This window comes from Podarcis erhardii (genome assembly GCF_964252035.2).
Source record: "Podarcis erhardii genome assembly, chromosome: 15".
NCBI classification, from domain to species: domain Eukaryota; kingdom Metazoa; phylum Chordata; class Lepidosauria; order Squamata; family Lacertidae; genus Podarcis; species Podarcis erhardii.
The window spans coordinates 15,154,428-15,182,036 of NC_138505.1; the positions used below are offsets into that span (position 1 = coordinate 15,154,428).

Here is a 27,609-nt window from a genome sequence, read left to right on the forward strand (position 1 = left end):
TCCCTGGCCAATTTGGACCCCCTGATTGATCGAGACTAGCCCACAGAATGGAAGTTCTCCACCACCTAATTTGGGGAGGACCCAAGTGTAAAAGGGCTGAGAAGCACTTTCCTGAACAAACCCTGCACACTGATTATGACATTTTGAAAAACCTGCCAGAAACCCCCACAGGGGTAATGAACATGCAGGTCTGCAAGCCTAGGGGTGGCCATGATACCACCCACACCACCTGAGTGTGTTCACCCAAAAAATGACAGTTCCTCAGTCAAGAGGCAGCCCCTGCTCAGGTGATAAATAGTAAGGCTGGCACAGGACACATAACCATTTTATTATTTATACGCCACCCATCTGGCTGGGTTTCCCCAGCCACTCTGGGCGGCTTACATGTAAATCACATCCCAGTTTCCCCTCCTGGAGCCAAATGCACTCCCTTCTTGCAAGCACTGGGAGCAACTGGGAACACAGTTTAAAGCTCCCAATTCTTCCTTTGAAGCACTGTCCTTTCCCACATGGGCATGTATGACATCATGGAAGGCATGAATGACGTGAGGTGCAGGGCAGTTGGGTGTCCCCAGAACAGCCTAGTGGGCCCCGTGGGGCTCCTGGACTGGAAGTTCCCCAGTCCTGCAATAAATACAAATACAGACATATCATAGGCCACTGAATGAAGGTGGGTTCTTTAAATCAAGCCACGCCCATACCCCCTCTAGCCCCGCCCACTACTCGAATGTGGCCCCCAAGAGCTTTTCCATGAGATAACGTGTTAAACTGAAATGAGTTGCTCTATCTTGGGCCTTGACTTAAAAGGCGAGCCTCCCAGAATCCTTTGAGGACCCCGCAGACTCAAACTCCTGCTTTTCCCATAAGCCTCTGCGCTGGGAAAGTGAGCCGCTTCAGCTCCTTGCTAATAAACTCTCTGAACCAAAGGTTCACCCCACCCCGGCCACCTTAAACTGTTATCCAATGACAGATAACGAGCTCCTTGACGTCATCCCTTCTGAACGTCCTTCCCGCAAACGCAGAAAGCGTAGTAACCCGAGAGGCGGGGGGAGGGAGGGGCTCAAGTACAACCAATCAGAGTTCCTCGCAGTTTCGAGTCTCCCACTTTTCAGCTACGTTTTCCGCCCACCGTGCTTCACAGCCAATCCGTGACCACGGCGGCGCGGTTTATAGCTGAGCGACAACCGATAGACCCAATCCACTTCAGTCCTGCCTTTCCGTTGCCTTCCTGCCAATCCCTTTCCCGCGAACGCGCCCTTCTTCCAATCGCCTCACGGCGCGGGCTGAGCGACAAGAACCTTGCCCAACGGGGTAGTGCGCGGGAGCGCGAAGGACGGGTCCTGCGACCAATCGCCGCCTCCCGCCTTTGTGAGGGGAGACTTTGGCGTGGAAGGTTCGCGAAATCGCGGCGGGCGCCATTGCGTGTGTCTCTCCGTCTATGGCGACTGGAGCGAACGCGACGCCGCTGGGGAAGCTCCACCCGCCCCCGCCGCCGGGCAAGGCCGGCTACCCGCTGCCTCCGCCGGGCCTGGTCATGCAAGGGCCCCCGCCTCCACCGCCGCCGCCGGGCCCCGCGCAGGCCCAGCCTCAGCCCGCCATCCCCAGCCTCATGGCGGCCGCCGCCTTCCCCTTCGCCGCCCTCCCGCCGCCACCGCCGCCGCCGCCTCCTCCGCCGCCGCCGCCACCGCAGCAGCCCCAGCCGCCTCCCCAGCAGCAGCAGCCCCCGCCGCCGCCCCCGCCGGCCCAGCAGCAGCAGCAGCAGCAGCAGCAGCAGGCTCAACAGGCCCAGTATAGCCAGTACCGCTTCCCCTCGCCCCCGCCGCAGCCCCCGCTGGGCCTGGAGCAGCAGCAGCCCCCGCCGCAAGGCCCGCAGCACCTCCACCACCTCCAGCAGCAGGACGAGGGCGGACAGGCCGGGGCCGGGAACCAAGGCAAGTCGGAGGGAGGAATGGCACGCGGCCGCCAGCGCCGCCTAACGTTTTATTACTATTATTTGATCGCTGTTGGTATGAATGCCTCGCTGTCCAAGAGGCCTTCTTTCTCTTTGAGGTAGGCTAGGTTGAGAATGGAGGGGAGGGCAGTTCCTCCCCCGTCTCCATGCGAAGCAGGTCAAACGCGCGGGGGAGAGGCTGGCTCGAGAGGCATCCTTTGCCATCACAGCAACGCTGCTAGGTTGGGCTAGAGGGGTGTGAGAAAGTGACTGTCCCGAGATCGCTCCGGAGGAGGAGGAGCGGGGGCCAGAGGCTGATCGCCGGTCTCTCCAAAAAGACACTCTCCTGAGCCGCCACACCAGGCTGTGTGTAAAACAGGCGACGTGGCCCTTCGGGATAGGATTGCCACGTGGTTCCTCTGCAGCTTCTAATGGTAGTTTCAGTGCTCCTTATTTTAGGGATTTTTATGTTCCTGTAACAGGAACATAAGGCTAGGGTTTCTGGTCAAATGTAATAACTCAATTTAAAAGAAAAAGAAACCAAGTTTAACTCATAAAGAGCTAGCTGCACATCAGAGAACTTAACCAGATGTCACGGATGAAGCCAGATAGAGGGATTTTGAACTCCCTTTCATCTCATTTCCTTCGGGTTATGTTTACAAACATGATTCTAGTAAGCGTGACATTAAACACAGGGAGCTAGAGAAGGAGTGGATTGAATGAAAGAGGAACGAAAAATAAAATGCTGGTGTGGCTTTATTACTGTTAATAATAATAGGACAGGGAACACCCAAGTATCAAATTTCCAAGCTCACTGGGTGGCCTTGGACTCATCAACCTACCTCTCAGGATTGTTGTGAGGTTAAAATGGGGGGTGGAGAAGAATCAATGTGTTATAAAAACAAATATAATTGTGCTTATTATGGTTTGAGAGAGGTTTCTAGTTGGGAAACAGTGGACATGGTTTAAGGGAAGTGTGTAATCTGGTGTGTTGGTGCCTTTGAAAAAGCTGGCTGTTTCCCTGTGGATAAGGATGGACAAAATGCAGCCTAGTTGTAGGACTGTTAAAAGAATTGCGTAATAAAGCTTCTGTTTTTCTAACTCATATCATTTTTAAGGGCAGTTAATTTTACCCTGATTTTAATGTTCTCCAGGAAAAATCATTTTCAAAATCTTGGAATAAGACAAAAAGTCTTGTAAGTAGATTGTAATTCTGTGGAAAATGTTACACATCTGAAGGAACTGTCATTCATGTAATTTTGCAGTGCTTCATTTGGTGCAGATACTGTTTAATAATTAAGCAAATTACTTGAGATATGTACCAGGGTATGTGGAGAAATAAGTAGTAGGCTCTCATGTTCCAAATGTTTGCTGATCTAGAACTAAATAGTACTGTAGTAGCTTTGCGTCCATAATCTGGGGGCAAGGCTACTTTGTGTGGTGTTTCTGTATCCCTTTTTGCACTGTCTTAGCTCCGCAACAGTTTCATCTCTGAGAATATATTACTGTACTTCGCAGTTTGACTTTGGATTGTGTATTAATGTTGAAAGGGCATGTAATTCTTGCTTTCTTTTTGGAGTCTTTAGTAAGATTAATTAACTGCATGCTCACCTAAAAGCCACAGGCATTAGCCAAGTTATAAAAAGAAGAAAAGGCTTGTTCAAGAGACACAGCATGCCTAAACTGAAATGACTTTGAAATCCAAAGGAACTAAAGAGTTGGTTCCCAGATTGCAAGAGACCCCATTGTCCATTTTATCTGTGTGGGAGCTTGATCATTGAAAGAATAGAGATGGTTTTTTACGCTGTGTGCGCTTGTGATATGCTTTCAGGACCTTGTCACTCTTCCCCTGACTACTACTACTACTTAATAATAATAATAATAATAATAATAATAATTGTTTTTAATATTGAATTTTAAATTGCTGTAACCCACCCTGGGACCTGATAGTAAAGGGTGGGGTGGTAATAATAATAATATGCCATGGTGGGGAGCTTGAACAATGCTAACTAAAGGTACCTTAAAGCCAAATTGAACTTTGACACTTATTAACTGTTCCTTTAAAGAAACCTATCTGTCTGCAGATTTTCCCAATAAAAAGAGGAAGAGGAGTAGATGGAACCAAGATACCATGGACCAGAAGACTGTCATCCCTGGAATGCCCACAGTTATCCCTCCTGGGCTTACCCGTGAACAAGAGAGAGCTTATATAGGTAAATACTCGTTCTTTTCCTGTTTTCATTTGTTCGTGTCAGTACTGATCCAGACACTATTTTTGGTTGTGTGCGTCTGAGGCATTTAAAAATTGTGCTTTTAAGGGCTCAAGTTATTCCGGCCTTGTTTTCATTTCTTAAAATAGATGAATATTCATGTCTCTGCTCAGAGTGAATTGTGCGCCATCCTAGCTCCTTGTACTGTTTGGGTGAAAGAGTGTCCTCCACAGGCACAGTAGAAAAGCTAAAGTCCTTTGAGGTGCTGGGGAATGAAACTTGCTGACATTTACTTAATTGGCCATTAAAATCTAATCAGGAGGGTCTCTTATTAGCTTCACAGACTCCCTGCTAACAGAGAACACTAAGAGTCCCTTTTCAAGCTGTATTGTTGGAAGCAAGTACCTCTTTTGCAGTGGAATATTGTAAACTAACCTAACCATGGTTCCCTTCTGACTTTCTCTTATGTTGCTATGCTAATACTTTAAAGCTAAAATTGATACTCCAAGGTGGTGAAGATTGTTGATGCCACTCAAAAGCAGGGAGAGCCCCCTAACTTCTGATTTTTGATGGGTGGGCTTCGCTAGGTTAGTTTGTGGATCTGTACTCACGTACACAATTGCTGGGAAAGAGACACTGTTCGGTTCTGTGGGAATCATGATGTTGGAACTGTTAACTGTGAAAACTGGGGAGTGACAAATGATACTGGGGAGTGACAAATAATAAATGTATGTGGAACAGAGAATGTTATTTGCATTATTTGTATTGAGAAACGTGTTGTGACTGTTTATTTGTGACTGTTGATCAGTACTCCGACTAAAATCATTCTAGTGTGCTCTGGTGTTACATTACATGGTACAGTCCTTGCCATCTCAATAAACCAAGGTTTTCCCCTGAACATAAGGCCATTTAATTACTGTTCATCTCATTAGGATTGCACAATAAGCTTTAACTCCTTTCTTATGCATAAATCACTGAGAATTTTGATATATAATGTATAGCTATCCATAATACTGCTGAGAGCTGCTTTACTGCTCTAAAGGCTTGCACAATTTTCAAGGTTAAGTCAATGTTTATACAGTGCAGAATGTTCTCTCTTGAGTCGGTCAAAGTTTCTGTATTGAAAAGGTGTGCCTCTTAATGCAAGTTGGAAAAGCTGGTTGTTACCTTGTGCTCTGCACTGCATTTTTTAACATTTCTGAAGTGTTTTTTTTGTTTTTGTTTTTTTTAAAAAATATTTCTACTTAGGCTTTGCTTAACCAAGCTACACTACCTGATCCCTACCTTATATTCTTATTAACAGTAACTTGGTACTAATTTAATAGTTTTTACAGATCTGGTAGAGAATCGATGTGGGCGAAAGAATGGTTGGCTTGAAATGATCAAAGAGAGCAGCCCTGCTGTTGAACCATTTGGTTTAGAAATGCATTAAAAATAAATTCTGATATGTAATTGAGCAGCTCTGTCAGACTCTGCTAACAAACAGCTCTGTCTGTAAATGGATAGAATTGGGTCAGAATTCTCAGTCTATGCGAAGATACGAGTGCCCCATTTGCTTAACTAACTGGTATGGTGAAGATGGGCCTTGTAGTCCACAACAGAACTAGGTAAAGAGGCAGAGGAACGTGTCACGTTTATTGAGCCTAAATACTATCACAAAGGTACATGCACATCTGTAATAAGGGAGTGAGGAAGGCTCCTTCTATGTGAAAGAGAATATACCATTAATGCGAGAGATGAAATACCAGTGTCAAAAAATCATAGTATTGCAGCATTTCAATAAAGGAAAAACAATTTTTAAAAAACCAAAGCTTTGCTTGTGAGCAAGCTCTGGAAATAAGTTCCAACGTGTTCTGAACTTCGCCATGGTCAACTCTATTGATTTCAACAGGTGATTGATTTGCTTGAACCTTTTCAAATTATGTTTACTTCAAGGAGATCAAACATAAAGAAGTAACTGGAGATTAGAGCTTGTTGAAGGTTTTTCATGTCTCTTACTTAAGATGAATAAGTGGGAACAAAGTTTGAGAGAGATTCTACAGTAGAGCTAGACACTGCCTGGCCTGGAGGAGAAAAATTGGCTGATGAACTTTAGGCTGTTTTCTGCATTCTTGGAAATGTATTTGCTGAGGACTGCAGGCTTTCTCAGTTATTATCCACATTGAGAAGCTTTGGTGACACACAAATGATGTTCATAATATGTCTTGTGTGATCACCAGTAAGTAACATATTTGTTCCTTCAGTTCTCTTATGTCTCCATAACATAATATTTAATGTCCAATAGTGTTTCAGCCCCACATTTGTTTTCACGTTTAACATCAACTGAAGAATCTAGATGTTTTCAATTATTGATTAGATAAGGCTTGCCAATGTCTAAAATAATGAAGGAAATCTTTTAGTACCAATTTTTCTGTTGGTTTTGGCTCACACATGGAATGCATTATATTTTGATGTATGTACAACGCTCAACCACCTAATATCTCATTTGTAAGATTGTGGCTGGAGAAACTGACAGCTAGTTGCATTTTCTGGCATTGTTGGATTTAATTTTAAGGGATGTCACAATAATATAAAAATACAATATTAAAATCAGTTAAGACAGTTTACAATTAAATACGTTTAGGGCTCATTCTATTATTTTATCTTGGGCGTCAAAGGCCAAAGTAAAGAGGTGCATCTTCAGGGGACGACAAAAGATATACAGTGGTACCTCGGGTTAAGTACTTAATTCATTCTGGAGGTCCGTTCTTAACCTGAAACTGTTCTTAACCTGAAGCACCACTTTAGCTAATGGGGCCTCCTGCTGCCGCCGCGCCGCCGGAGCACAGTTTCTGTTCTCATCCTGAAGCAAAGTTCTTAACCTGAAGCACTATTTCTGGGTTAGCAGAGTCTGTAACCTGAAGCGTATGTAACCTGAGGTACCACTGTACAGTGAAGGTGCCAGACACATCTCTGAGAAGGAAATTCTACAACTTGGGGGCTGCTGCACAGAACGACCTCATCAGGGCCATCATGTCTGAACTTCTGAGGGTGTTGGAACTACCAAGAGGGCCTCCGTATGCTGAGCACAACACCTGAGAGCATCTTTAGGGAAGGAGTTGCTCTTGCAGAATTTGGGGGCCTAAACTCTTTAAGGCTTTAAAATGCTAATGTGAGCACCTTGAATTGGGCAACCAATGCAGCTCTTTAAAGGCAGGTATTATGTGCATTCTAAGTGGAACTCTAGCCAGCAATATGGTCACTGCATTTTGGACCAGTTGAAGTTTCTTGGTCATCTTTAAGGGGGCAGACACAGTAGAGTGCATTGCAATAATTCAGTCTGGAAGAGCATGGAGTGCAGTGGTTAATTCATCTCAGGCTAAAAGGGGTCCTAGCTGTGCACCAGTCAAAGCTGGAAATAGGCATTCCTAGCCACCAAGGCCACCTGAGCCTCCAGTATCCAGCAGTTTACCTGACCCCAAAGTATGGGGTCTGCTGCTTCTTGAGGATTCAGCTTCAGCTTACTGACTCAAATCCAGCCTCAATTCATTGGCTTGTGTTTTGGCTCTTTATAGCATCTTCCAAAGTTACTCTCAGTTATTTCAGGGGAATCTCACAATTTGACATGGCTCCATAGCCAGCATTATTTGTGCTTGTCCCCCCCCCCCCTTTGTGTGCCAGAGGCCTATGGAAAGAGGGATTGGTGGTGTCTCATCATATTAGGCTTTGGAACAAGCAGAAGTGGCTGCTTTTGTTTTTCCCAAAGCTCAGTGCAACATGGAGAGCAGCCCTCCCTCTCCTGTATACAGAAACCCTTTTCCACCTCCAAAGCTCAGCATGAAATAGAGGCCTCCTCTAAGATCTCAGCAATTCATGAGAAGCTGGGTTGTGTGGTGTTGAGTGGCCTTCTCTCACCAGGCCTGCTGCGCCCTGGAGATAGGTTTTGTCAAGCCTGGATTATCTGCATCTTCTATGTTCTGTTACATGTATAAGGAGTCTCTTATTAATATGGGTGTGGGTGTACCTTTGCTTGGTAGTGATTTGGCTCGCAGTCTACAAACCATTTCTTCCATTGTAGCCTGACCGATGTCTGGGAGACTTGAACAAAGCTGCTTCAACAAGGGGCTTCGGTTCTGAATCCCAAACCAGTTGCTGCTCTGCCTTTGATACTCTTCACTAGTTGAGCAAATACTAATCCTTGTGCTATGTTGGATGAACCAGAGTAATTTTTTTTTATTCTGGGTGTAAAAATCGATTGGTACATGTTTGACATCTGTTAGTACTGGGTGTTCAGTTGTCTTTGTGCATTATTGGATAACCAGAAAATTAAAGCATGCTTTCCTTTAATTATGCAGTTCAGTGTTTAGTGTTTGCTAGTTAGCAAAGGGTTACATAATACATGCAGAAGCATGGCCAATATGACAGAATCTCAAGAAAGAGACAACTTCTGCTAATCGGGTATGATCTGTGCAGTTTCAAAGTTCCATCTTAGATTGACCAATGCATTCATAACAAAGCAAGATGGTTCTGATGTTTTAAAAGATGTAAGCATTGGTGATGCCCATGCTTCCTACTAGAAGTCTTTGTCCAATGCCAATTATAGAAAGTTGGGATGATTATCTTTCAGTAGGCTGGAAATAAGATTCACAAAGATTAGATATTTTATTTTTTGCTAACTCTCAGATGAATGCTTTGCTTCCTGATGTGTAATGTTTTTTGAATACTTGCTAGAAATAATGAGGGACTGTTCTGGAATCCTGATGAACATATTTGACTGAAATAACATTGTAGGGTCTCCTGATCTTTATATTGATGAAGTATCAGTCATCCCTTGCAAATTCTCCAGTTCTTCATGCTTTGATGTTGAGATTTGAGATGTTTTTTGGTAACATTGTCTTTTTTTCCATCCTTTTTTCTTTCCTAACCTGGTTTCTTCCAGTGCAACTGCAGATAGAAGACCTGACTCGTAAACTGCGCACAGGAGACCTGGGCATCCCCCCTAACCCTGAGGACAGGTTGGGAAACAGTTTTAACCAGCTGACAGTAACATTTTTTACCTTTTTCAATAATTTTTTGGTGGCATCATAATGTCAGTTCAATGCAATTTCTTCCTAATGAAATGTCTTCAGTGGTCTAATTTGTCAGAGATGGTAGCTGAGATCTTACTTGCTAGGGAAGGTAAAACCAGAAAGGGATAAAGGTTCCATCCTTGCTTGAGGATTTCTAAGTCTGTAGTTTGCAATTATTTAACCCGACCTAAGAAAAAGATACATATATGGTGGCCAACTAATTTTAACCTGTTCAGTGCTGATCTTGGGCAAGTGTCCAGAGGTTTTTCTCGCAGGTTCACACTGAGGAATCCTCAGCACAGTCACTGAGTCTGAGCAGCCTGGAAACTTTTTCTGACAGCTGATTTTACAGTACTTTTCAAGTGGTGGCTGAGCATGGTTTTTAAACCAGATGGGTACTAACCAATTTCTTTGGTAGCAGCTACTACACAGCATTGGCCAATATCTTGGGATTTGGGGCCCAAGCAGTACTGCACCTGCAGTATGCCGAATTGGACACCTGTGGTTTTGTTGGGCTTCAGTGTCATCCAACAAAATAACTTCTGTGTTTGATTCGTTTTTTAATTGGCTTGTAAACATTAATTTCTTTATCAGAAGGTATAATCAGGAAATTGTTGTGTTATAGCATGTTGCACAACTTGTAAACTAATTCTTGTTCTTGAAGTGGAATACACTTTCCACTTAAATTTGGCCCAACTGAAACAGTTATTTGGGACCGTAAATAAACATGGTGAGGCTGCCAGTAGTTTTGGACGTCTTGCAAAAGAAAAGAGCTTTCAGCTCTAGTTCATGGGGCCTGATACTGCCTATTTTAGTTTTAAAAGTACAGTTGAGGAATACCTTTTGGACTCCCATAATGGGCTTTGGGTTAAACTTGACAGGTGAACTCATTCTTGGTGGGAGCAGATTTATATGCCTTATTTTTGTGCTTTAGAAGAGTAACATGAGGTGTTGGGTCTTAATGTAACAGAAGGTTAATGCAGAATGTGGGGTGGGAGTGGGGCCTGCAGCTACTGTCATATATACGTAAGATGTTCTTGAACTGAGACCATACTGGCTAAAATACATGATGCCATTAACATATAGTAAAAGTGAATTACCTCACTTGCTTGCAGAAAGACAGCTCTTACTAAAGGCATGAAGCTATTAGATACATTCAGCGTTAAACATTTCCTGAAGGTTTAATCTTGGAACCATCAATTTATTAATTACCCATGTCTTTGTGTTTAAAAGGATCTACTCAGCTAGTGAATGGGTTTATTTTAAACTTATTAGTGAATGCTGACTGGGGGAGATAAAATTGTTCACATTGCTTTGGGACTGTTAAGCCTTCTCAGGTCCTAGAAACGGAGGTGTAATTTAGATGTGATCACTCCTTACAAAATCTGACCTTTTTATTTCATATTCTTGTGTTGATGATTCACTTCAGGCTGAGAAGACATTGGGATCAACTGGCTCTAATCAATCCTTTAACCAACTAGAAAGAAAGATTGTCTAACTAAAATCCCAAGGTTTAGGTTTCTGATTACTTCAAGGATGTATTTTTTTTGATAACATGACCAATATCTCTTCCCTTCTTGCAGCTAACTCTAAATTTTTATTTCAATATGTTTGGAAAAAGATCCATAAACTTAAGCAAAATTCTAAGAGTGTGGCTTTTTTACCGCAAGTGCAGCTGTGATAAATCAAACTGACTCTTTTTAATTTTAGTTATAACATTTTTATTTGTTAGAACCTCTGGGCATCTAAACTACATGGAGAAAGCAGGTCTGTCTCTAGCGGTTTACAGGCCCAGACTGTGGCATGAGAAAGGTGGGCTTGTTGAACTTGTACCCACCCCAGTTCTCTAACTCTTAAACACAGTAAACAGGTTCAGTCGGCCTTGATGCAGCCAGCAAAATGGAGGTAAAGCCAGGACAGAAGCCTTGACCCGTCCACGTGGTGCCAGTGAAATAGACATAATTTGTATTGCCAGAAAGGGTTTGATAGAAGCTTAACCTGTCTTGTTACTTTTCTGATGTTAAAAAGTCCAGGGTTAACATGAATAATTCTTTATTGATTTGCCTCCTGCACCAGGGTTCTTTCTAATTGTTTGCCTCCATGGAATAATGAAGTTGGAAAGTTTGTTCTTTGTGTGAATCAACTTTCTCCATCTTCCCTGCCCCCCTTCCCTTTTTTAACAACAGGCACACTCATGGCAGAGCTGTTGTCATGGCTGTGTGTGACCCCACTCCCTTTTCTGCACCCCTCCTTACCCAATAAAACACCCCAGTTTTTTTCTTCCTGGTAGCAGGCAGTGGTTTGCTACAGCCGCCTTGTCCATGAGGCATTAATGGGCATGAGTGAGTTTACACCTTCCTTTCCTGTGGTCTCTTATTTCATTTTATTTTTCTAAATTGTGCTAGAGTTGAGGGGAAGCCTGTACTTAATAAATAGCCTCAAGGGTTCAGTTGCATGAGAAATAACTGGAGATTGTTCCTCTGCAGGTCTCCTTCCCCTGAACCGATTTACAATAGCGAGGGGAAGCGTTTGAACACCCGTGAATTCCGTACACGCAAGAAACTGGAAGAGGAGAGGCACAACCTGATAACAGAGATGGTGGCTCTCAACCCAGACTTCAAGCCACCAGCTGATTACAAGTAAACTGGGGGAGAAAGACAAGTTTGGGGTTAGGGGTAGCTTCTTTCTTGCCCAGCCTATTACTTGAAATGGATCTAGCTTGCCTCACAGTCACTTTGAGCTTGCTTAGCAGGATTTCACATAAATCAAAACTGAGTAAAAGATATTTCTTAAGAAGACTCAGCAAATGACATTATAGTCAGTCAAATACCATTAAAATAAAGAATTGAAAGGTCTTCGGCAGTCACCTAAACACATCTGGATATCTGAAAAGTTAACAAAGAGAGCTCAGAAGGTGAGGCAGTGCAGCTGAGGAGACCCTGCTCTGCATTTTCACTCACCAGATCCCGAAAGGTGGGGGCACTCTCAACAGGGTGTCTGAAAATCTTAGGTGGTCTGGTTTGTATTTTATCAAAATTAACAGCCATTGTAGAATCATTTGCTCAATAACCACTTTGAGGTGTGTTTAAAAAACAAGTAATAGCATTTTTAATAAAATAAATGAACTGATTATGGCCTCTCAACTGGTGCTATCCCAGGGCCTCTTTGTTTTGAATTGTTTTCAAGGGTTGTCAGTTTGAGCTTGGCAGGGGTTTGTTGTTGGGGACAACCACGCATGACACTTGCTGTCTAATCATTCGCAGACCTCCAGCAACTCGAGTGAGTGATAAGGTGATGATCCCACAGGATGAATATCCTGAGATTAACTTTGTTGGGCTTCTGATTGGACCCAGGTAAGAGCATGTGTTTCTTCCATGGAGGGTGGATAATTAAGAGTTGAGAAGTGGCAAGTCCAGAATCATGGGAAGGTTTTGGGAAATGGTCTTGATGTCAAGGGGTGGTGATGTAGAATGTTGGATATGTGAGAATTGCTTTAGCTCGTGAAGTTTTTCCTCTGATCAGATAAAATGTCTAGTTTAATGTCTCACTATTCATCCTTAGTAAATTCAGCAGGCATACTGTAAATTTTCTGTTTCTCCCCACAATATTTCCTGAATGATTAAGACTTTAATTATGAGGCAAGGCTGATCCTTGGAACCTGTTTTGTAAACCTTGTACAGTAGCAATAGGATTAGGTTCCTTTAGCCATGTTGTTTCCTTATCACTGAAATTTATTCCCCCTGCCTTCAAGATAGCAAGATAGCCTCCTAGTTGTTTGTTTGTTTCTGAAGCTGTTAGTGGTGGGAGTGCCTTTTCTCTTTTGAAGACACTCAGAGTGTTGGCTGTTGATTTCAACTCTTGGATTTGGGTTCTCCCCATTCTAGAGGGAACACATTGAAGAACATTGAGAAGGAGTGCAATGCCAAGATTATGATCAGAGGCAAAGGGTCTGTGAAAGAAGGGAAGGTGGGCCGGAAAGATGGCCAGATGCTGCCTGGTGAGGATGAGCCACTTCATGCTTTGGTCACAGCTAACACCATGGAGAATGTGAAGAAGGCAGTGGAACAGGTAAAGGACACAGAGGGCCAAGCAACAAAACACTGTGTGATCCTCCCTGTCTCATGCATTGGTGGGTGTTTTGGAAGTTTCCTGCATGCCCCCTGGAAGGACCATGGTAATCCAATCCGACCAGTGATCCAATCTTAATGATAGAGCAACATGCACTCCTCTCCTCTTCTAGATCCGTAACATTCTGAAGCAAGGCATTGAAACTCCAGAGGACCAGAATGATCTGCGCAAGATGCAGCTGCGGGAACTGGCCCGCCTCAATGGGACACTGCGTGAAGATGACAACAGGTGCGTATTGGTCAGTGCCCAATTTTGCCCACTGGAAAGGAGCTCAGGTCAGTTACAATCTTTTCTTCTTACTGTCCCATTTCAGAATTCTGCGTCCATGGCAAAACACTGAGACTCGCAGCATCACCAACACCACTGTGTGTACTAAGTGTGGAGGAGCTGGCCACATTGCATCAGATTGCAAATTTGCCCGGTAAGCCTCAGCTGGGAAGGCCTGAAAATTGCACTGCTTGTGCTCCAGAGTGAGGAGCAGGGCATCATGCCTGTGACAAGGTGTGAGCATCTGCTTCCTCTGAAGTGTGAAGATTTAATGTAGGTGTTTTATCCCTGGAATAGCTCACTCGGTAGAGCATGAGACTCTTAATCTCAGGGCCGTGGGTTCAATCCCCACGTTGAGCAAAAAGATTACTGCAGTAGAAGACCCTTGTGGTCTCGTCCAACTCTACAATTCTATGGGTGCCTTAAATAGCTTCTGGTAGAAGTGAAGATACCCATAATTGGCCAGGAGGGGAGGATTACTGTCCAACTCAGGACTTGGGTGTTTTCGATATTGCAGTTAGGATCTTGGCCTCTGTAACTGGCTTTCTCCTTCCAGGCCTGGAGACCCCCAGTCAGCCCAGGATAAAGCACGCATGGACAAGGAATACCTGTCTTTGATGGCTGAGTTGGGAGAAGCTCCTGTCCCAGCATTGGTGGGATCATCTTCTGGACCTTCCAATCCACCACTGCCAAGTGGTCCAAGACCTTCGGGGCCAGGAAACAACCAACCACCTCCTGTGAGTAGTCATGGGCTTCTCTAGGTGGAAGGTCTTGGTGAGGGCAGATTGGAAGACATGAGTAGATTCTTCAAGTATTTTGAAAAGGAATAATAGGATTGAATTGAGCCAGTGTGCCTGGCAGGACATCAGAAGAGTTTGTTATGGTCCAGGAAGACTTTGTGTTATGTGGAAGTAATAAGTGTAACTTATTACTGAAATTTCATAATCCTGTAGTGAGGGGTGAGCAGATATTCCCCTTGGACAGGGGTTAGGATTTGATACTTTGCACTGACCGATGGGGAATTCACTTCTAGTGCAGAGTGTACATGGCCTGTGATCTTCCTCATTTGTTCTTACCTCCTTGGAATAACTTCTCGTTTCCATCTCTCTCCTAGAACCGCCCGCCATGGATGAACTCTGGCCCCTCTGAAAACAGGCCCTTCCATGGCATGCATGGTGGCGGCGGAGGTGGAGGCGGTGGTGGAGGAGGAGGGGGACCTGGAGGGCCTGGTGGCCCTCACAATTTCCCCCACCACATGTCAAATATGGGAGGACATGGGGGTCACCCAATGCAGCACAACCCCAACGGTCCTCCACCTTGGATGCAGCCTCACAACCCACCAATGAACCAGGGACCACATCCTCACGGTCCCCCCGGGCCCCATCACATGGGTGAGTACAATCCAGAACACCATGGGGAGCCTACTGGAGAGGGGGGTGAGCCTTGGCGATCTTGGGAATGGGTAGGGTCAACCTCAGTACAGCCTCATGGGCTTATGAGCCTTGCCCTTCCATAGCCCAGTCTCGTTTATTTTTGCTGGCGGCTGACTTCGTCATGAGGACCTGGGCTGGTGGAGCTCATCCATTCCAAACTGTTGCTAAAGCTATGGTCTCTCATTCCCTTAAGATCAGTACCTGGGCAATGCGCCAGTGGGCTCTGGGGTCTATCGCCTCCAAGGAAAAGGTGAGCAACCTGTTTGTTTCTTTTTCAAATTGAGGTGGGGCGCACAAAGCATGTATGTGGGTGTTACCTGGTTCTACTTAACTATCTTTCTGGCTCTGACCTTGCAGGTATGATGCCGCCTCCGATGGGTATGATGCCCCCTCCGCCCCCTCCACCCAGTGGTCAGCCTCCCCCGCCTCCCTCTGGTCCTCTTCCCCCATGGCAGCAGCAGCAGCAGCCTCCACCCCCGCCTCCCAGCAGCAGTACTCCCTTGCCATGGCAGCAAAGTGAGTAAGAGCACTTCTTTTAATTTTGCACCCCTGTGACCTGCCTCTGGGCAAGCTAAATGTGGGTTGGTGGCCACTGGCCAGTTCTTCCCTCTCTCTTTCTGTGCCTTGCTTGCACTTGGGGGAAGTTGTTGACCTCTAGCCTGGCCTTCAGCACCTGCAATAAGCCTCTTTCCCCCTTGATTTGCAGCTACATGTTTATCTGAGCTTGGCTCCTCAGGAGGTTCCTCAATTGGCCACCCCTCTGCCTCCAGGGCCTGACTTCTCCTTGCCTTGGCCAATTTTTTTAGGGAAAGGTCGCAGAAAAGCTGGCATATCTTAAATGGGAACCACCTTGGTCAGTGGGGATTGGAGCAGTATCCTAGCTATGGGTTGATTGTTGATGGGCTGGGTCTTTTTCTTCTTTGGAGAAGGTTGGATCGGCCATTTCCCTGCTTGATGCGGGGCAGGGAGGAGCAGCTTGGCTCTGAGCTCTTGGGGTGACCACTTGGTGTTTTAAATCCTAGATACGACGACCACCACCACCACGAGCGCTGGCACCGGGGCCATCCCTCCATGGCAGCAGCAGCAGGGAGCGGCGGCGGTGGCAACTTCTACGGGGGCCCCACAGATGCAAGGCAGCCCCTCCATGGTGCCTTTGCCTCCAGGGGTCCAGCCTCCGCTTCCGCCCGGGGCCCCGCCTCCTCCCCCGCCCCCGCCGCCTGGCTCCGCGGGCATGATGTACGCCCCTCCCCCTCCTCCGCCTCCCATGGACCCTACTAATTTTGTCACCATGATGGGGGTTGGAGTGCCAGCCTTGCCACCGTTTGGCATGCCCCCTGCTCCCCCACCACCCCCACCACAGAACTGAAGAATGGTTTTTCTATACAGTTTTTTCTTGCCAATCTGGAGCCAGGAGCTGGAGGGGAGACTTCTGAAACCCAGCCAGGAGCACATGAGGAGTGTGTGTTCCTCTTTCCCCTCCTTACTCTGTACTTAGAGAGGTGTGTGACTCTTGTCAGAATCCTTTTTTGATGACTGACTGGTGTACTTCAGTAGCAGAACTTGCCCATCAGGACACTAGCGCTGAGTCTCTTTCCCCCCCATCCCACGAAGTGAGGTCTGCACCACCATCCTAAAGTTTGGGAAAGTCCATGTGAAACTGCCAGGTCTAGCCATGGTGGTAGCAACGGTGGCAAGGCCCCTTCTGTGTTTAGATGCAGCTCTACCTGCCTTGCCCTCTGGGGTGGGACAGTGGTTTTTGTTCATTTTAAGTTCTTCTTACAGAATTAGATTTTTAACCTCATCTAAGAGACACAAGTTTTCCATGGCCACATGTATCTCCCATCACAGAAAAGTCTTGTCAGTAGAGTTAAAGAAGCAAATGGATTATTTCCGTAGATTTCTTTCTCTGAAGCTGGACGTCGCATGCACTGCAGTTGATACGGGGAGTGCCAGTTTTCTCCCCTTTTCTCCATAGCAAAGGAAAGGCAGACTTCACAGGGTGGGCCCTCCTTTGAAACTGGGAGTGGGGGCTTTAGGCCCTCCTCTACTCCCGTTGAGTAGTTAATATGAAGTCACAATTGAGAGGGCATCTTCATCTCTTTTGAAGTCCATTTTGATATTGTCCATCTGCCTAGAAACTCCTTTCTTTTCTTTTTACATGCCTTGAGTGTTTTGTGGTTTGGGGTGGACCCGCCCCTAGATTGAATGATTTTTGTTGACAATGATGTGTGTACAAATGCTTCATTCGATCTCCTGTAACCATTTTCTTAATTGCTTTTTGTGTAAGAATAAAAGAGCAGTGAAAGGGAGGTTCCAATTAAATGCAGCTTTTAAAATAGTTCTTGTTGTGCATCCCTTTCCTTTAAAGGGTGGGGGGAGCAGAGGATTCTGTTTCGGGTGTTTGCTGCTACCAGTAGGTGGGGGCCAAGTTCTACAACATCAGCTAGATGTGTCCTGAGAATACTCTACTGAGCCAGAGGGCTCTTCCTCTGTATGCTACTGGGAGTTATCAGTGAGTCACTTCTGCTTGGAAAAGTTCTACCAAATGGCCCTCATCCACTGTCAACTCCCACTCTTGCCAGTCGCTGTTCTTGTCCACTAGTAGAAGCATGTGGACAGTCCAGTCAATTTCATCTTTGAAATTACGAATCTCCTTGATCTGCCTGAATGTGTTGGCGTTGTTTCCCTCTCCTTTTACGGATTTCACTTCCTCTAAAACAGAGTTACAACTTTGGACAGGCTTGAGGCCTTCTGGCTAGCTCATTAATGCCTGCCAGTGGCTGGTGTGTGTGTGTAGCATCTGAGGCAATGGGGTCCTTTTGAGCAGTCCCCTCTGCTGCTGCTTTGGTGGCTCCAGCGAGTGTGAAGTCTGTCCTCTCCACAACAGATTCCTGCAGCGTTTCCACCCATTCAATTTGCTGTTGGTGTCTTTGTGCGTCACCTGAATACAAAAGTGCTCCAAGCAAGAACATTCTGTTCTGAGGCTTAAGGAGTATGCTGGTGTCCCCGTATTAATCAGCCGTTTAACAGCATTTACGCTGCACAGAGACAGCAGTTAAAGCCAGTTGCGAGGGATGCTAAAAATGGTGATGCATGCCCACCATTTTTGTTCACTGTTGGGATGCTGTGTTCCTCCTTTCTCTTCCACTGCCCCCCACCCCCAGACTTTACTTGGAAAGAGACATCTTGGTTAAGAACTGGCAAAGCTGTTTGGCTGTACACTTGCCGCTACTGTTCCCCCATGAATATAAGGTCTCCCCACCCTGTTTCACGTCTGCATATGAGGGTCAGAATATCAATTAGGAGAAAAGCACTGGCATATTTAACATTTATTTAGGTGACTTAAGGTGGTATTAAACCAACTGCAAGACACTCCTATTCATAACTAGATGGCTGCTCTTGTCAATTCTGAGTTGCAAATGGGAGTATCATAAACCACTTTCTCTTCCCTTTGTGTACTTTAATATAATCCTGGAAAGAAACCTTGTTGGGATATGGGGAAGAAACAAACCCAGGGAGCTGAGCTGGGGAGCCATTGCCGTCGTATTGGTGGGGGGTGTCTTCCACCTCAAGCACAGGAGTTGAGAGGTAGCTCACCTCCCAAGCAGGTTCAAAATGCACAGGAGATAAAACACCCATAAGTGTCCTGGAATCCACACTTTGCTCTTAAATGGCGTGGCCAGACTTTCCTATGGAGACAGTTTGCTCCAAGCTACCCAGGTTGTCTAGTGTTCTGCCAAATCCTGGCTGCAGCAGCTATGTGGTTACATAATTGTGTGAGATCAACCCCTCTGTAAGGGAGGCCTTGAATGCAGTTTCTATTTGTTCCTAGAAGACAAAAAATCTAATTCCAGGATCAAACCATAAAGAGAATTGTAAAAAATTGTGATGCAGATTTTGTGGCCCATTTGCTATCTTGATGGGGACCTGCCTTAAAGCTGTCACTAGGGTTACAGAAAATGGGCTTAAGTGTGATTCTGCACACCTGTGCAGAAGAATCTGCCCTCCAAGTCAGATGGGGCAGGCAGGCATGGCTTGCGAGGGTCTGCAATCCTTAAGGGCTTGTGTAGGCTTCTAAACCGATCAGGTTTCATCTCCAGCCAAGTCACCCAATGCTCTCTGTTTAGCTTTATGCCTGACCTTTGGGCGAAGTCTCATGGCATGCAGCTCCCTCCTTGCTTTGCTCTTTAACTCTTTAAGATTCAAGTTGCCATCTGAAAGCTCCTAGAGTTTGAAAGAAGCAGTTCACCTAATGGCCTGTCACCTTTTGAGGTGGGTGGTTATGAGATTCACACTGCAGAGTCAACGTTATCTACTGGGGACTGACTCAACTGGACTCTGCCTTGTGCAGAGAAATACTGAACTCTCAGACCAAGTAATGCTTAACCAGCAGAAGTTTGAAAACCAGTTGCTTTTCAGTACCCGCCCCCCCAATTCGTGCCCATTAACTTTGCAGGCCATCTCGGTGTAGTACAGTCAGTGTAATAGGTTTTGCTATGTAAGCAAATTTTGCATAACTTACTCTGACAGTATGGGGGTAACAAGGTTGCTGAGTGCTTGAGTCCTATTTTTCTTTACTTCTCCTGCTCCCCCTGCCACTCCTTGTTTCTGGTCCTCCTCAGACTTTCTAAGATACTGCCATGTTTATGTAAGCGTAAAGAATACTGCTCCCAGAGAAGAAGCTACACTAGTCTGTAGCATCAAAAAGAGGCAGGTGCTGCTGTAATGACTGATAATGGCACAATTTTCATGCCCACTTTACCAGGTGCTCATCAAGGTTTTCCTCAGTTGGCAAATCTACATGTGCACAGTTCCCAGAGGTATTGAAATCTTCATTTTAAACAACATGCCGGTCAGAGGCAAATGATTCATCCTGCCAACTATTGTAAAGCTTAAGGTAACACACATTACTTAAAGCTGAGATTCTTGGCAGGCAGAGCTGCTCTCTTTATCCCCTCCTTCCAAGTGGTTGAAGTGGGGGCTAGGTGTTGTCTGCTTTTAGAGCAACTGTCCCAAAATGCTGAGTTTTGTATAAATTATGCAGATTTGCAGCATAATGCTTGCATTGCATAATCTGGGAGGGTGGGAGGACTTGAGACACTGGGCTTCCTGTCCACTGGAATTTTTCCCTAGCTAGCTTTGGCAGTGAAGGCTCAGTGGGTTGGATCCAGACTTAAGTTAGTTGTGCTTAAAGGTAAAGGGACCCTTGACCATTAGGTCCAGTCGTGACCGACGCTGGGGTTGCGGCGCTCATCTTGCTTTACTGGCCGAGGGAGCCGGCATACAGCGACCAGCATGCGGCCCGCATGACTAAGCCGCTTCTGGCGAACCAGAGCAGCGCACGGAAACACCGTTTACCTTCCCGCTGGAGCAGTACCTATTTATCTACTTGCACTTTGACGTGCTTTCAAACTGCTAGCTTGGCAGGAGCAGGGACTGAGCAACGGGAGCTCACCCCGTCGCGGGGATTCAAACCGCCGACCTGATCAGCAAGCCCTAGGCTCTGTGGTTTAACCCACAGCACCACCGGCGTCCCTATCATAGTTGTGCTTAGTTCCTGTTTAAATGAACGGGACAACTTAGGGAAGGCCAACCTTTCAATACTTCATTTCAGTGAGACCCAAACTACTAGGGTGCAAGGCTCACCAATCTTTTTGATGCAAACCTTAGTCATGACTACTGCTGTGATCTTGGGCACAGTTTGATGGGACTGAAGCATTCAACAAGCAGAGGGAGCACCCTGAATAAGGAGCTGAAGTTTTATTTGCAAAAAATAGGTCTGGACACCTCATCTCACTAGTGGATGCTTCAAAATGCAACCACACAAATACACACATCCTTCCTGATCTAAAGTATTACTTGGGGCAATGTGCTTTTGACATTATCAGAAATGAGCAATGGGGGAATTTTATATTGGCGCCATGGATAACATGGGCAAAAATCTGAGGTTTGTGGTTGATCCAGACAGTGGTCTTGATGTGCTCCTGTGTCTTTGGGCTCTGGGGCTGGTGAAAGTGTCTTTCTTTCTACAATTTAGGAAGCTCAACAGTAGCCTAGACCTGGGCTCACATCCCTCATCAGCCATGAAGGTGACTGGCTGTTCCTGGCCTGGTTACCGACAGACCAGGCCTTGTCCTCCAAATCCTCCAAGTTCATGGCACTGGCAAGTGCCGCAGAGGATGCCATTGCTCCTGCTGTGAAGACAACCCAAGTGCTGTGCATGCCACCCCTCCCTGTGTTCATCCTGCATCAATGCAGATACACCCCCAATATTGCAAGGAGAAGCAGGAGCTGGCTTGGCTGATCAGTTGGTCAGTCTCGGAGACCTCATCTCATCAGCTAGATCCAATAAAGGAAAGTCAAGAGCAGGCTACAGCCCCCACCTTCTCTGGCTGCAGGTGCCAGGTGTCATAATCCTGTTACTTCAAGCTCAGCCCCAGCTAAATTTGGGATGCCTTGCACAGCAGGAGGTGAGCAAAGTGCACCTGTGCCAACCAGGACAATGTCTGGGGTGGAGAGGTGAGCAAGAGCCATTAGCTTTGCAAGGGATGAGAAGAGCTGGCCACTCCCCTTTCAGGAGGCTGCCTGTTGTCCTTACCAGCCCATCAAGGCCATTTCCCTGGCCCGGGTGTTGTGTGCTGTTAATTGTCCCTTGCATCAGCTCCTCTTTCTCTTGGGATAGTGAGGCATTTATTAGTGCCCAAAAATGTTTCCAGATGTGAACAGGTGTGACATTAGTGGGTTTGATGCCATAGCACAGATGCAGAAAGTCATAAGAGTCCGACGGGTTCCTGAAGCCCATCTAGTTCAACCTCTGGTCAGTGCAGAGAACCCAGGCTAGAACAGATGGTGGCACAGCCTCTGCTTGTTGACCCCCCAGCCAGGGAGAGAGCCCACCCCCAACTAGGTCACTGGTTGTCAACACCCTTTCCTCGCATAACTTGTTTCCATGTCCTTCTCACCATCTTCACTGGCCTCCTCTAGATCTGATATGGTTTGCAAATTATCCTTGTAAAAAGTGTAGCGTATGAAACCGGCCACAGTCTTGTGCTTGAGATCTGATAGGTGCAGAAGATCTAAATATGACTCCTCATGGCTTGGGAAAAAGACACCTTAAAAAAATAATTTAGATTTTATATATTGCAAGTATTTCATAAAATCAATACAATGACACAAAAACTACAATAACAATAGCAATGTAAACTAAGCAAGTGGGAAAGAGTGAACATCATAACTCCAGGAGACAAGAAGTTATTGTAAAGAAGTAAACTCTCTTCACAGTTGTTAGTGATCAATGTTCAAGCTGTTCTCTGTTGTCTAAATAACCAAAGTTTGTTGTTCATAAAGTTCCATGGGTAGCCGGAGGATGAAGAATGCCATTGGATGCAACTACTGTACATATTCAATAAACTTGTACCATGCATATGTAAAACTTCCCTGCTTCTGGCCCCTTTCTTTGTGCTTTCACCTTAAAGGTTAAATATTCCTTTCAAGCAATTTGCCAACATTCCTTGTACCAAACAGTAGGTTTGAATGGGGTTGCTTCCAATGTCTTCCAGTTACCAACCTAGCTGCCACTATGCAAAAAACTATTAAATCTTTAATGAGGATAGTTTGAGAAGAATCATCAAATATTGATAGTAGAGCTAATTGAGGGTTCGTCTGTATTTTTTAAAAAAATAGTTATTTGACCTACAGTCGTACCTTGAATCTCAAATGCCTTGGCTCCCGAACAAATCGGCTCCTGGATGTTCTGGTTTTCAAACAATTTTTGGAAGTTGAACATCTGACGGGGCTTCCGTGGCTTCCAGTTGGCTGCAGGAAGCTCCTGCTTTGGTTTTTGAATGTTTTGGAAGTTGAACGGACTTCTGGAACAGATTCCATTTGACTTCCAAGGTACGACTGTATTTTGTTGAAAACGAACCAGAAGGTGAACGTTTCTTTACAGGACCACCATGTGTGGAAAAAAAATGTACCTCTCTCGCCACAGTTTCTCACAGTTTCTCTCTTTTGCTACACTTTGGGATGCTCCCTTGTTGCGATTTCAGCTTCTTCTGCTTCCCTGTTGGATCTTTTGTCTGCTTTTGCAGGTTCCCTTCAGATCAAGCAGCAGCAGCCTTCTAGTGACTCCTGCTCAGTGGTGACTTGTCCCCATGGCCCCAAACCAGGCAGATCCAGGATTAAGATCCCATCTTTGAGGGAGGTTTTTTTTTATTGTGGGGGGAGATGAGCTGGAGGGCTGAATAGAGAAAGGGATGAAAGCACAAAAGGCGCAGAATCAAGGGGTTGCAAGTAGCTCACACCCATTGATTTTGATGGGTCTACTCTGAGTAGGGCTAGCATGGGATACGGCTGCTAGGTTTGGAAACCAGCAGTGCTACAGTGGAGAGCCAGAAGGGGAAGTGAAGTGGCTGAAACAGGTGTCTAATATTTGGTGGCAAAAGCTGGCAAGACTACATCTCCCAGGATGCTGTGGGGGCAACAGGGCAGAACCAAGCGACTGGCCTGAAGCTGTGCTAAATCTGGTGCAGCGGTTGCTGCCCCCTGGCCAAGTAACACAACCTTCCCCTGAAAGCTGCTATATTTATAGGGATGTGGATGGTCTTGAGTGGCAGGCGCAGGCTTCTCTCAGCTTGGCAATAGCTTGGAGCCGGAGCAATTGCCCGAACTTTGCAGGAGAGGGACAGAACCCAGGGTCTCTACCTTAGGGCAGCCTCACGCTTGCTGCTCTCAACTTCCCTTCAGCATCTGTCAAATGGGCACATGCACTGCTGACAGGACAGGACCCTTACAGTGAGTCACAGCATTGGTTCATCTAGTTCAGGATTTTCTACAGTAACTGGCAGCGTCTTTCCAGGGCTTCATCTGGGACAAGTCCCATCCGTACCTGGAGATAATGCAAAGGATTTAACCTGGAACCTTTTGCAAGGAAAGCAAATCCTCTGCCATTGAGCTACTGCTCTTCCTAACATGATGGGAAATTTAAATGGCAGCTCCTGGCAGAGGATTTGGGGGTGGGGGTTCACCAGAGCCCTATCCTGCCAATTGACCCACACAATCCAGGCCATCTGCATCACCAACAGCAGCAACAACAACAGGGAAGGAAGTGATCATCGAAACGTAACTTGGAGGCCAGGAACACCAGAGGCGTCTAGCAAGTGAACTGCTCCAGGTCTAGACAAAAGTCCAACCAACTTCTGCAGAATCCCTGGAAGGATCCACTGGAATAAAATGTTTTGGGAGAGGGCCATAGCCCAGTTGTAGTCAAGCACAGCGTTTGCCGGCCATAGTTCCCAAGTTGAAACCCAAATAGCATCTCCTGGTGGGGCTGGGAAAATTCCTCTCTTCCTGAGACAGCAGCTCTTCCTCTGGACAGCAGCTGCCAGTCTGTGTAGGCAATACTGAGCTGGATAGACCAATCCAGTTTAAGGCATTGTGATCCCAGTGAATGGTGACCCCAGTAAGACTGGGCTGTCACCCTCCGGCTATCCTTCAGCACAAACCCAACAGGGGGAATCTGGTGTGTCGTCATTGACCCTGGGAGTGGGACGAAGAGTGCCGAGGGACAAGTTGTGGTTTGCATTTTGGGACAGGGGAAATTTCTGCCCATTCCTGGAGCCAATCCTTTGCTGCAGCTGCAAAGAGCAAAGCCAGGATTCAGTCCCCGGATGGTTTGTTTGTAGCAGCGTGAGGGATTGAGAACATTGACTGGAGAGATTAGACTGGTAACAAGATTAGAGAGAGAAATTGAGTGAAATTAGGTAGACTGATGATAAGGATCAGGGGAAAGAGAATTAGGAGGAAGAGCATTAGAAGCTCAGATAAAAGAGGATTACAGAGAAAGCGGGGAGGAAGAAAGAGGTGGGCAGGAGATTTACAGGGTGTTACAGGGGTTTTCACAGTAGTGTGTGTGTGTGTGTGTGTGTGTGTGTGTGTGTGTGTGAATCAAGCCCTAGCCCCCCTCCTGCCCCCAACCCCCCCACCTCTGGACTGTTGACAGCAACTCTCCAGCTATTTATTGAATAATCTTAACTGCTTGGGGCTGGTTGTCGGCAATAGATTATTGATAATCAGTGTAGTCTCTGTTAGGGAAATTAAAAGGAAATTAAATGGGAGCAAAACAGGGTCTAGGGACAGGAGGTGCTCGGTGCTGCTGGCATAAAGGTGGTGTGGAGCTCTGCAGGGTAGGGAACAGGAGACAGGAAGCACAGGCAGTGTGTGAATAGCAAGTCCAGGAGGGCAGAGGCGAGATACAAGCTGGGAACTTGCTGATTCGTAGTCCAGTCTCTTGGCCACAATGGTATACCGATTTTCATATGCAAGGAGGAGACTTGCATATGTATCAAAACCAGGTCTTCTTTTAAGCTGTGCATGCAGGGTCGCCTTCCTGAAGCACCCCATGCCCTGCTCCTCACCTGTCAGCCTGGATAGCTAAGTTGGTTAGTGTGTGGAGCTGATAATGGCAACGTTGCAGGTTCTATCCCCGTGCAGGACAAACGTTGCAGGGGGTTAGACCCGATGATCCTCAGGGTCCCTTCCAACTCTACAACCTGCTCCTATGCTGTTGCTGAGTCTTGTCTTTCACAGTCTGAACATTGGCTGTAGCTCCTCTACAGCTTCCCTGTTCAGCTCCTGGGTATCATGAAAGAGAAAGCTTTAAAATACTTTCCACACTATAAGGGGGCTTATAGTTGGTTTGCCTTGTTCATACGTTTACTTTACTATAAACTTTCCCAGCATGCAGTGAAGACAGGCTTGCAAGTCACTGCCTAAACAAATTCTGCATTTGCAACAGGACTATTGTAGCAATACAGATTACCTGCTTACCATACCTCCAAACATTTGTCAGCATCTGGAATTGGGGCTTAGGTCTGTGGATGGGGGGGGGATGCATTGGTTCAGGGGAGACCCGAGCCCTATTGCACACCCTCCTGAAAACCAAGCAGAGTGTAACCTCCCCCACCACCCGCTCACCGGTCATGTTGTTGTCAAGACACCCACTCAACACCATTCCTGCCAGAGGAGGCCCAAAATAGAAAAGAATGTTGCTGGGCAGTTTTCCTCCACTGATCTCTTTGGGGGTCGGCAGGGTGGCTGAGTGGCACCTGCTTGTCATAACTCAGGCTGGGGAGGGAGGCTTTTGAGGCTTTGCTTGACCAAAAGGGAGGAGCTGGGCAGGGACTGTAGGGATTGCCTTGATCAAAGTGGGGTTCATCTCATTCAGCATTTGGTTGCTCTTCATGTGCCTCTAGAAAGCTCAAAGTGCCACCCCCCACTCATTAGGATACATAAAACTCTCAGGAGCCCAATTACATAGTCCTAGAATCATAGAGTTGGAAGGGACCCTGAGTATCATGTATTCCAACCCCAAAAATGCATGATAAGTGCAAAAGCAGTCAATGGACAGGCAAAATGACAGCAATGAATAAGCCACAGGCCCTGAAACATCTACTGCTGAATTTTATTAAAATGTCTCAAATGGTCTTCTTGGAGGAAAGATGGGATATCAATGTGACGGATGATAGAGATAGATAGATAGATAGATAGATAGATAGATAGATGATAGATAACCTGCACAGACTGCAGTTTATAAATGCAGAAAAAGCTTTTGACAGAGTGATGTGGAGAAATTTATTTCAAGCTGTGTATAAAATGGGAGTGGGTTCTACTTTTGCTTCCTGGATTAAGGTGATTTATTTGAATCCTACTGCCTCAATATGCATAAGTGAAGCAAATCCAGAAACCTTCGCATTACCTCCATAATAGGATCTTTGGCCAAAGCTAATAGACCAGAACAAAGATTTTCAGGGATGAAAAAGGGAATATAAAAAGAAAGCTGTATGGAGATGATCAAGAACTAATCTCAAAAGATGAGAAGAACAATTTGAACCCAGCATAGAATGATTTTGCAATGCCTAACCATTTGAAAATGTGGTTGGCTGGGTTGCCATTTGTCCTCTTTTTCCAGGACACGCCCTCTTTTTCATGGGTAGAACCATCATAGCAATCCAGAGTTAAAAGGAGAAGTTGTCAATTATGTCCTCTTTTTCACTCTTCAGAATATGGCAGCCCTAAACGCCACTGTTCACAAAATGAAAACGACTGAAATAAAAAAGTACACTCTAGAACATCAATTAAACTATTAATACAAACCGGGGTAAGGAAATGTGTTAATTGAATTAAGAGCAATGATAAAAGGCCTTGTCAAAACATACCATCAAGTTGTGTGTGATGTGGAGGGACAGAGGGGCCTCCTTTCATTCAGTAACTTAAGGTACGGCATATAACAAGCAACTTATTGAGAATGTTTGGGGCATTGATAGATAGTACAAATTTTGAATCACTGGCTTTTAGAAACAATAAGCTGAAAGGAACCTCAGGGACAAATGTATAATATAATATAATCACATAATTGGAAACATCTCAGCACAAATTCCAATTAAAGCGGAATGTGGATATGCACAGCAATATATATTGATAAAAGTGGATATGGGCTTGGAAGAACACTTCTAAATTTGCATGATGCTTAAATATTTTTTCATATATAAAATCATGGCCTACTGGTATTTTAACCCCTCCCCCTCCCAACTGGA

At 45.8% G+C, this 27,609-nt stretch overlaps 1 protein-coding gene across 6 annotated transcripts; it reads left to right on the forward strand.

The window, feature by feature from the left end:
- The first annotated feature begins 1,373 nt into the window (after positions 1-1,373).
- On the forward strand, positions 1,374-17,354 carry SF1 (splicing factor 1). Of its 6 annotated transcripts, none has more exons than XM_081842434.1 (13): positions 1,374-1,931; positions 3,997-4,143; positions 9,059-9,134; positions 11,675-11,827; positions 12,452-12,541; positions 13,073-13,256; positions 13,429-13,544; positions 13,630-13,737; positions 14,140-14,320; positions 14,698-14,974; positions 15,210-15,266; positions 15,374-15,536; positions 16,039-17,354. In XM_081842434.1, exons 1-13 carry the CDS (start codon positions 1,439-1,441, stop codon positions 16,292-16,294), a joined length of 2,301 nt encoding a protein of 766 aa, XP_081698560.1. In that variant the 5' UTR covers positions 1,374-1,438; the 3' UTR covers positions 16,295-17,354. The 6 variants fall into 6 exon arrangements, with proteins under 6 accessions (XP_081698560.1, XP_081698558.1, XP_081698561.1 ...); XM_081842432.1 differs by having other exon boundaries at positions 15,374-15,532; XM_081842435.1 differs by having other exon boundaries at positions 15,215-15,266; positions 15,374-15,532.
- The last annotated feature ends 10,255 nt before the right edge of the window (positions 17,355-27,609 follow it).

Coding starts and splice junctions, on each gene's coding strand:
- SF1 (XM_081842432.1), top strand. CDS start 1,439: ATGGCGACTGGAGCGAACGCGACGCCGCTGGGGAAGCTCCACCCGCCC. Junction 12,542..13,072: donor GGGCTTCTGATTGGACCCAG/GTAAGAGCATGT, acceptor TCCCCATTCTAG/AGGGAACACATTGAAGAACA. Junction 15,267..15,373: donor CTATCGCCTCCAAGGAAAAG/GTGAGCAACCTG, acceptor CTGACCTTGCAG/GTATGATGCCGCCTCCGATG.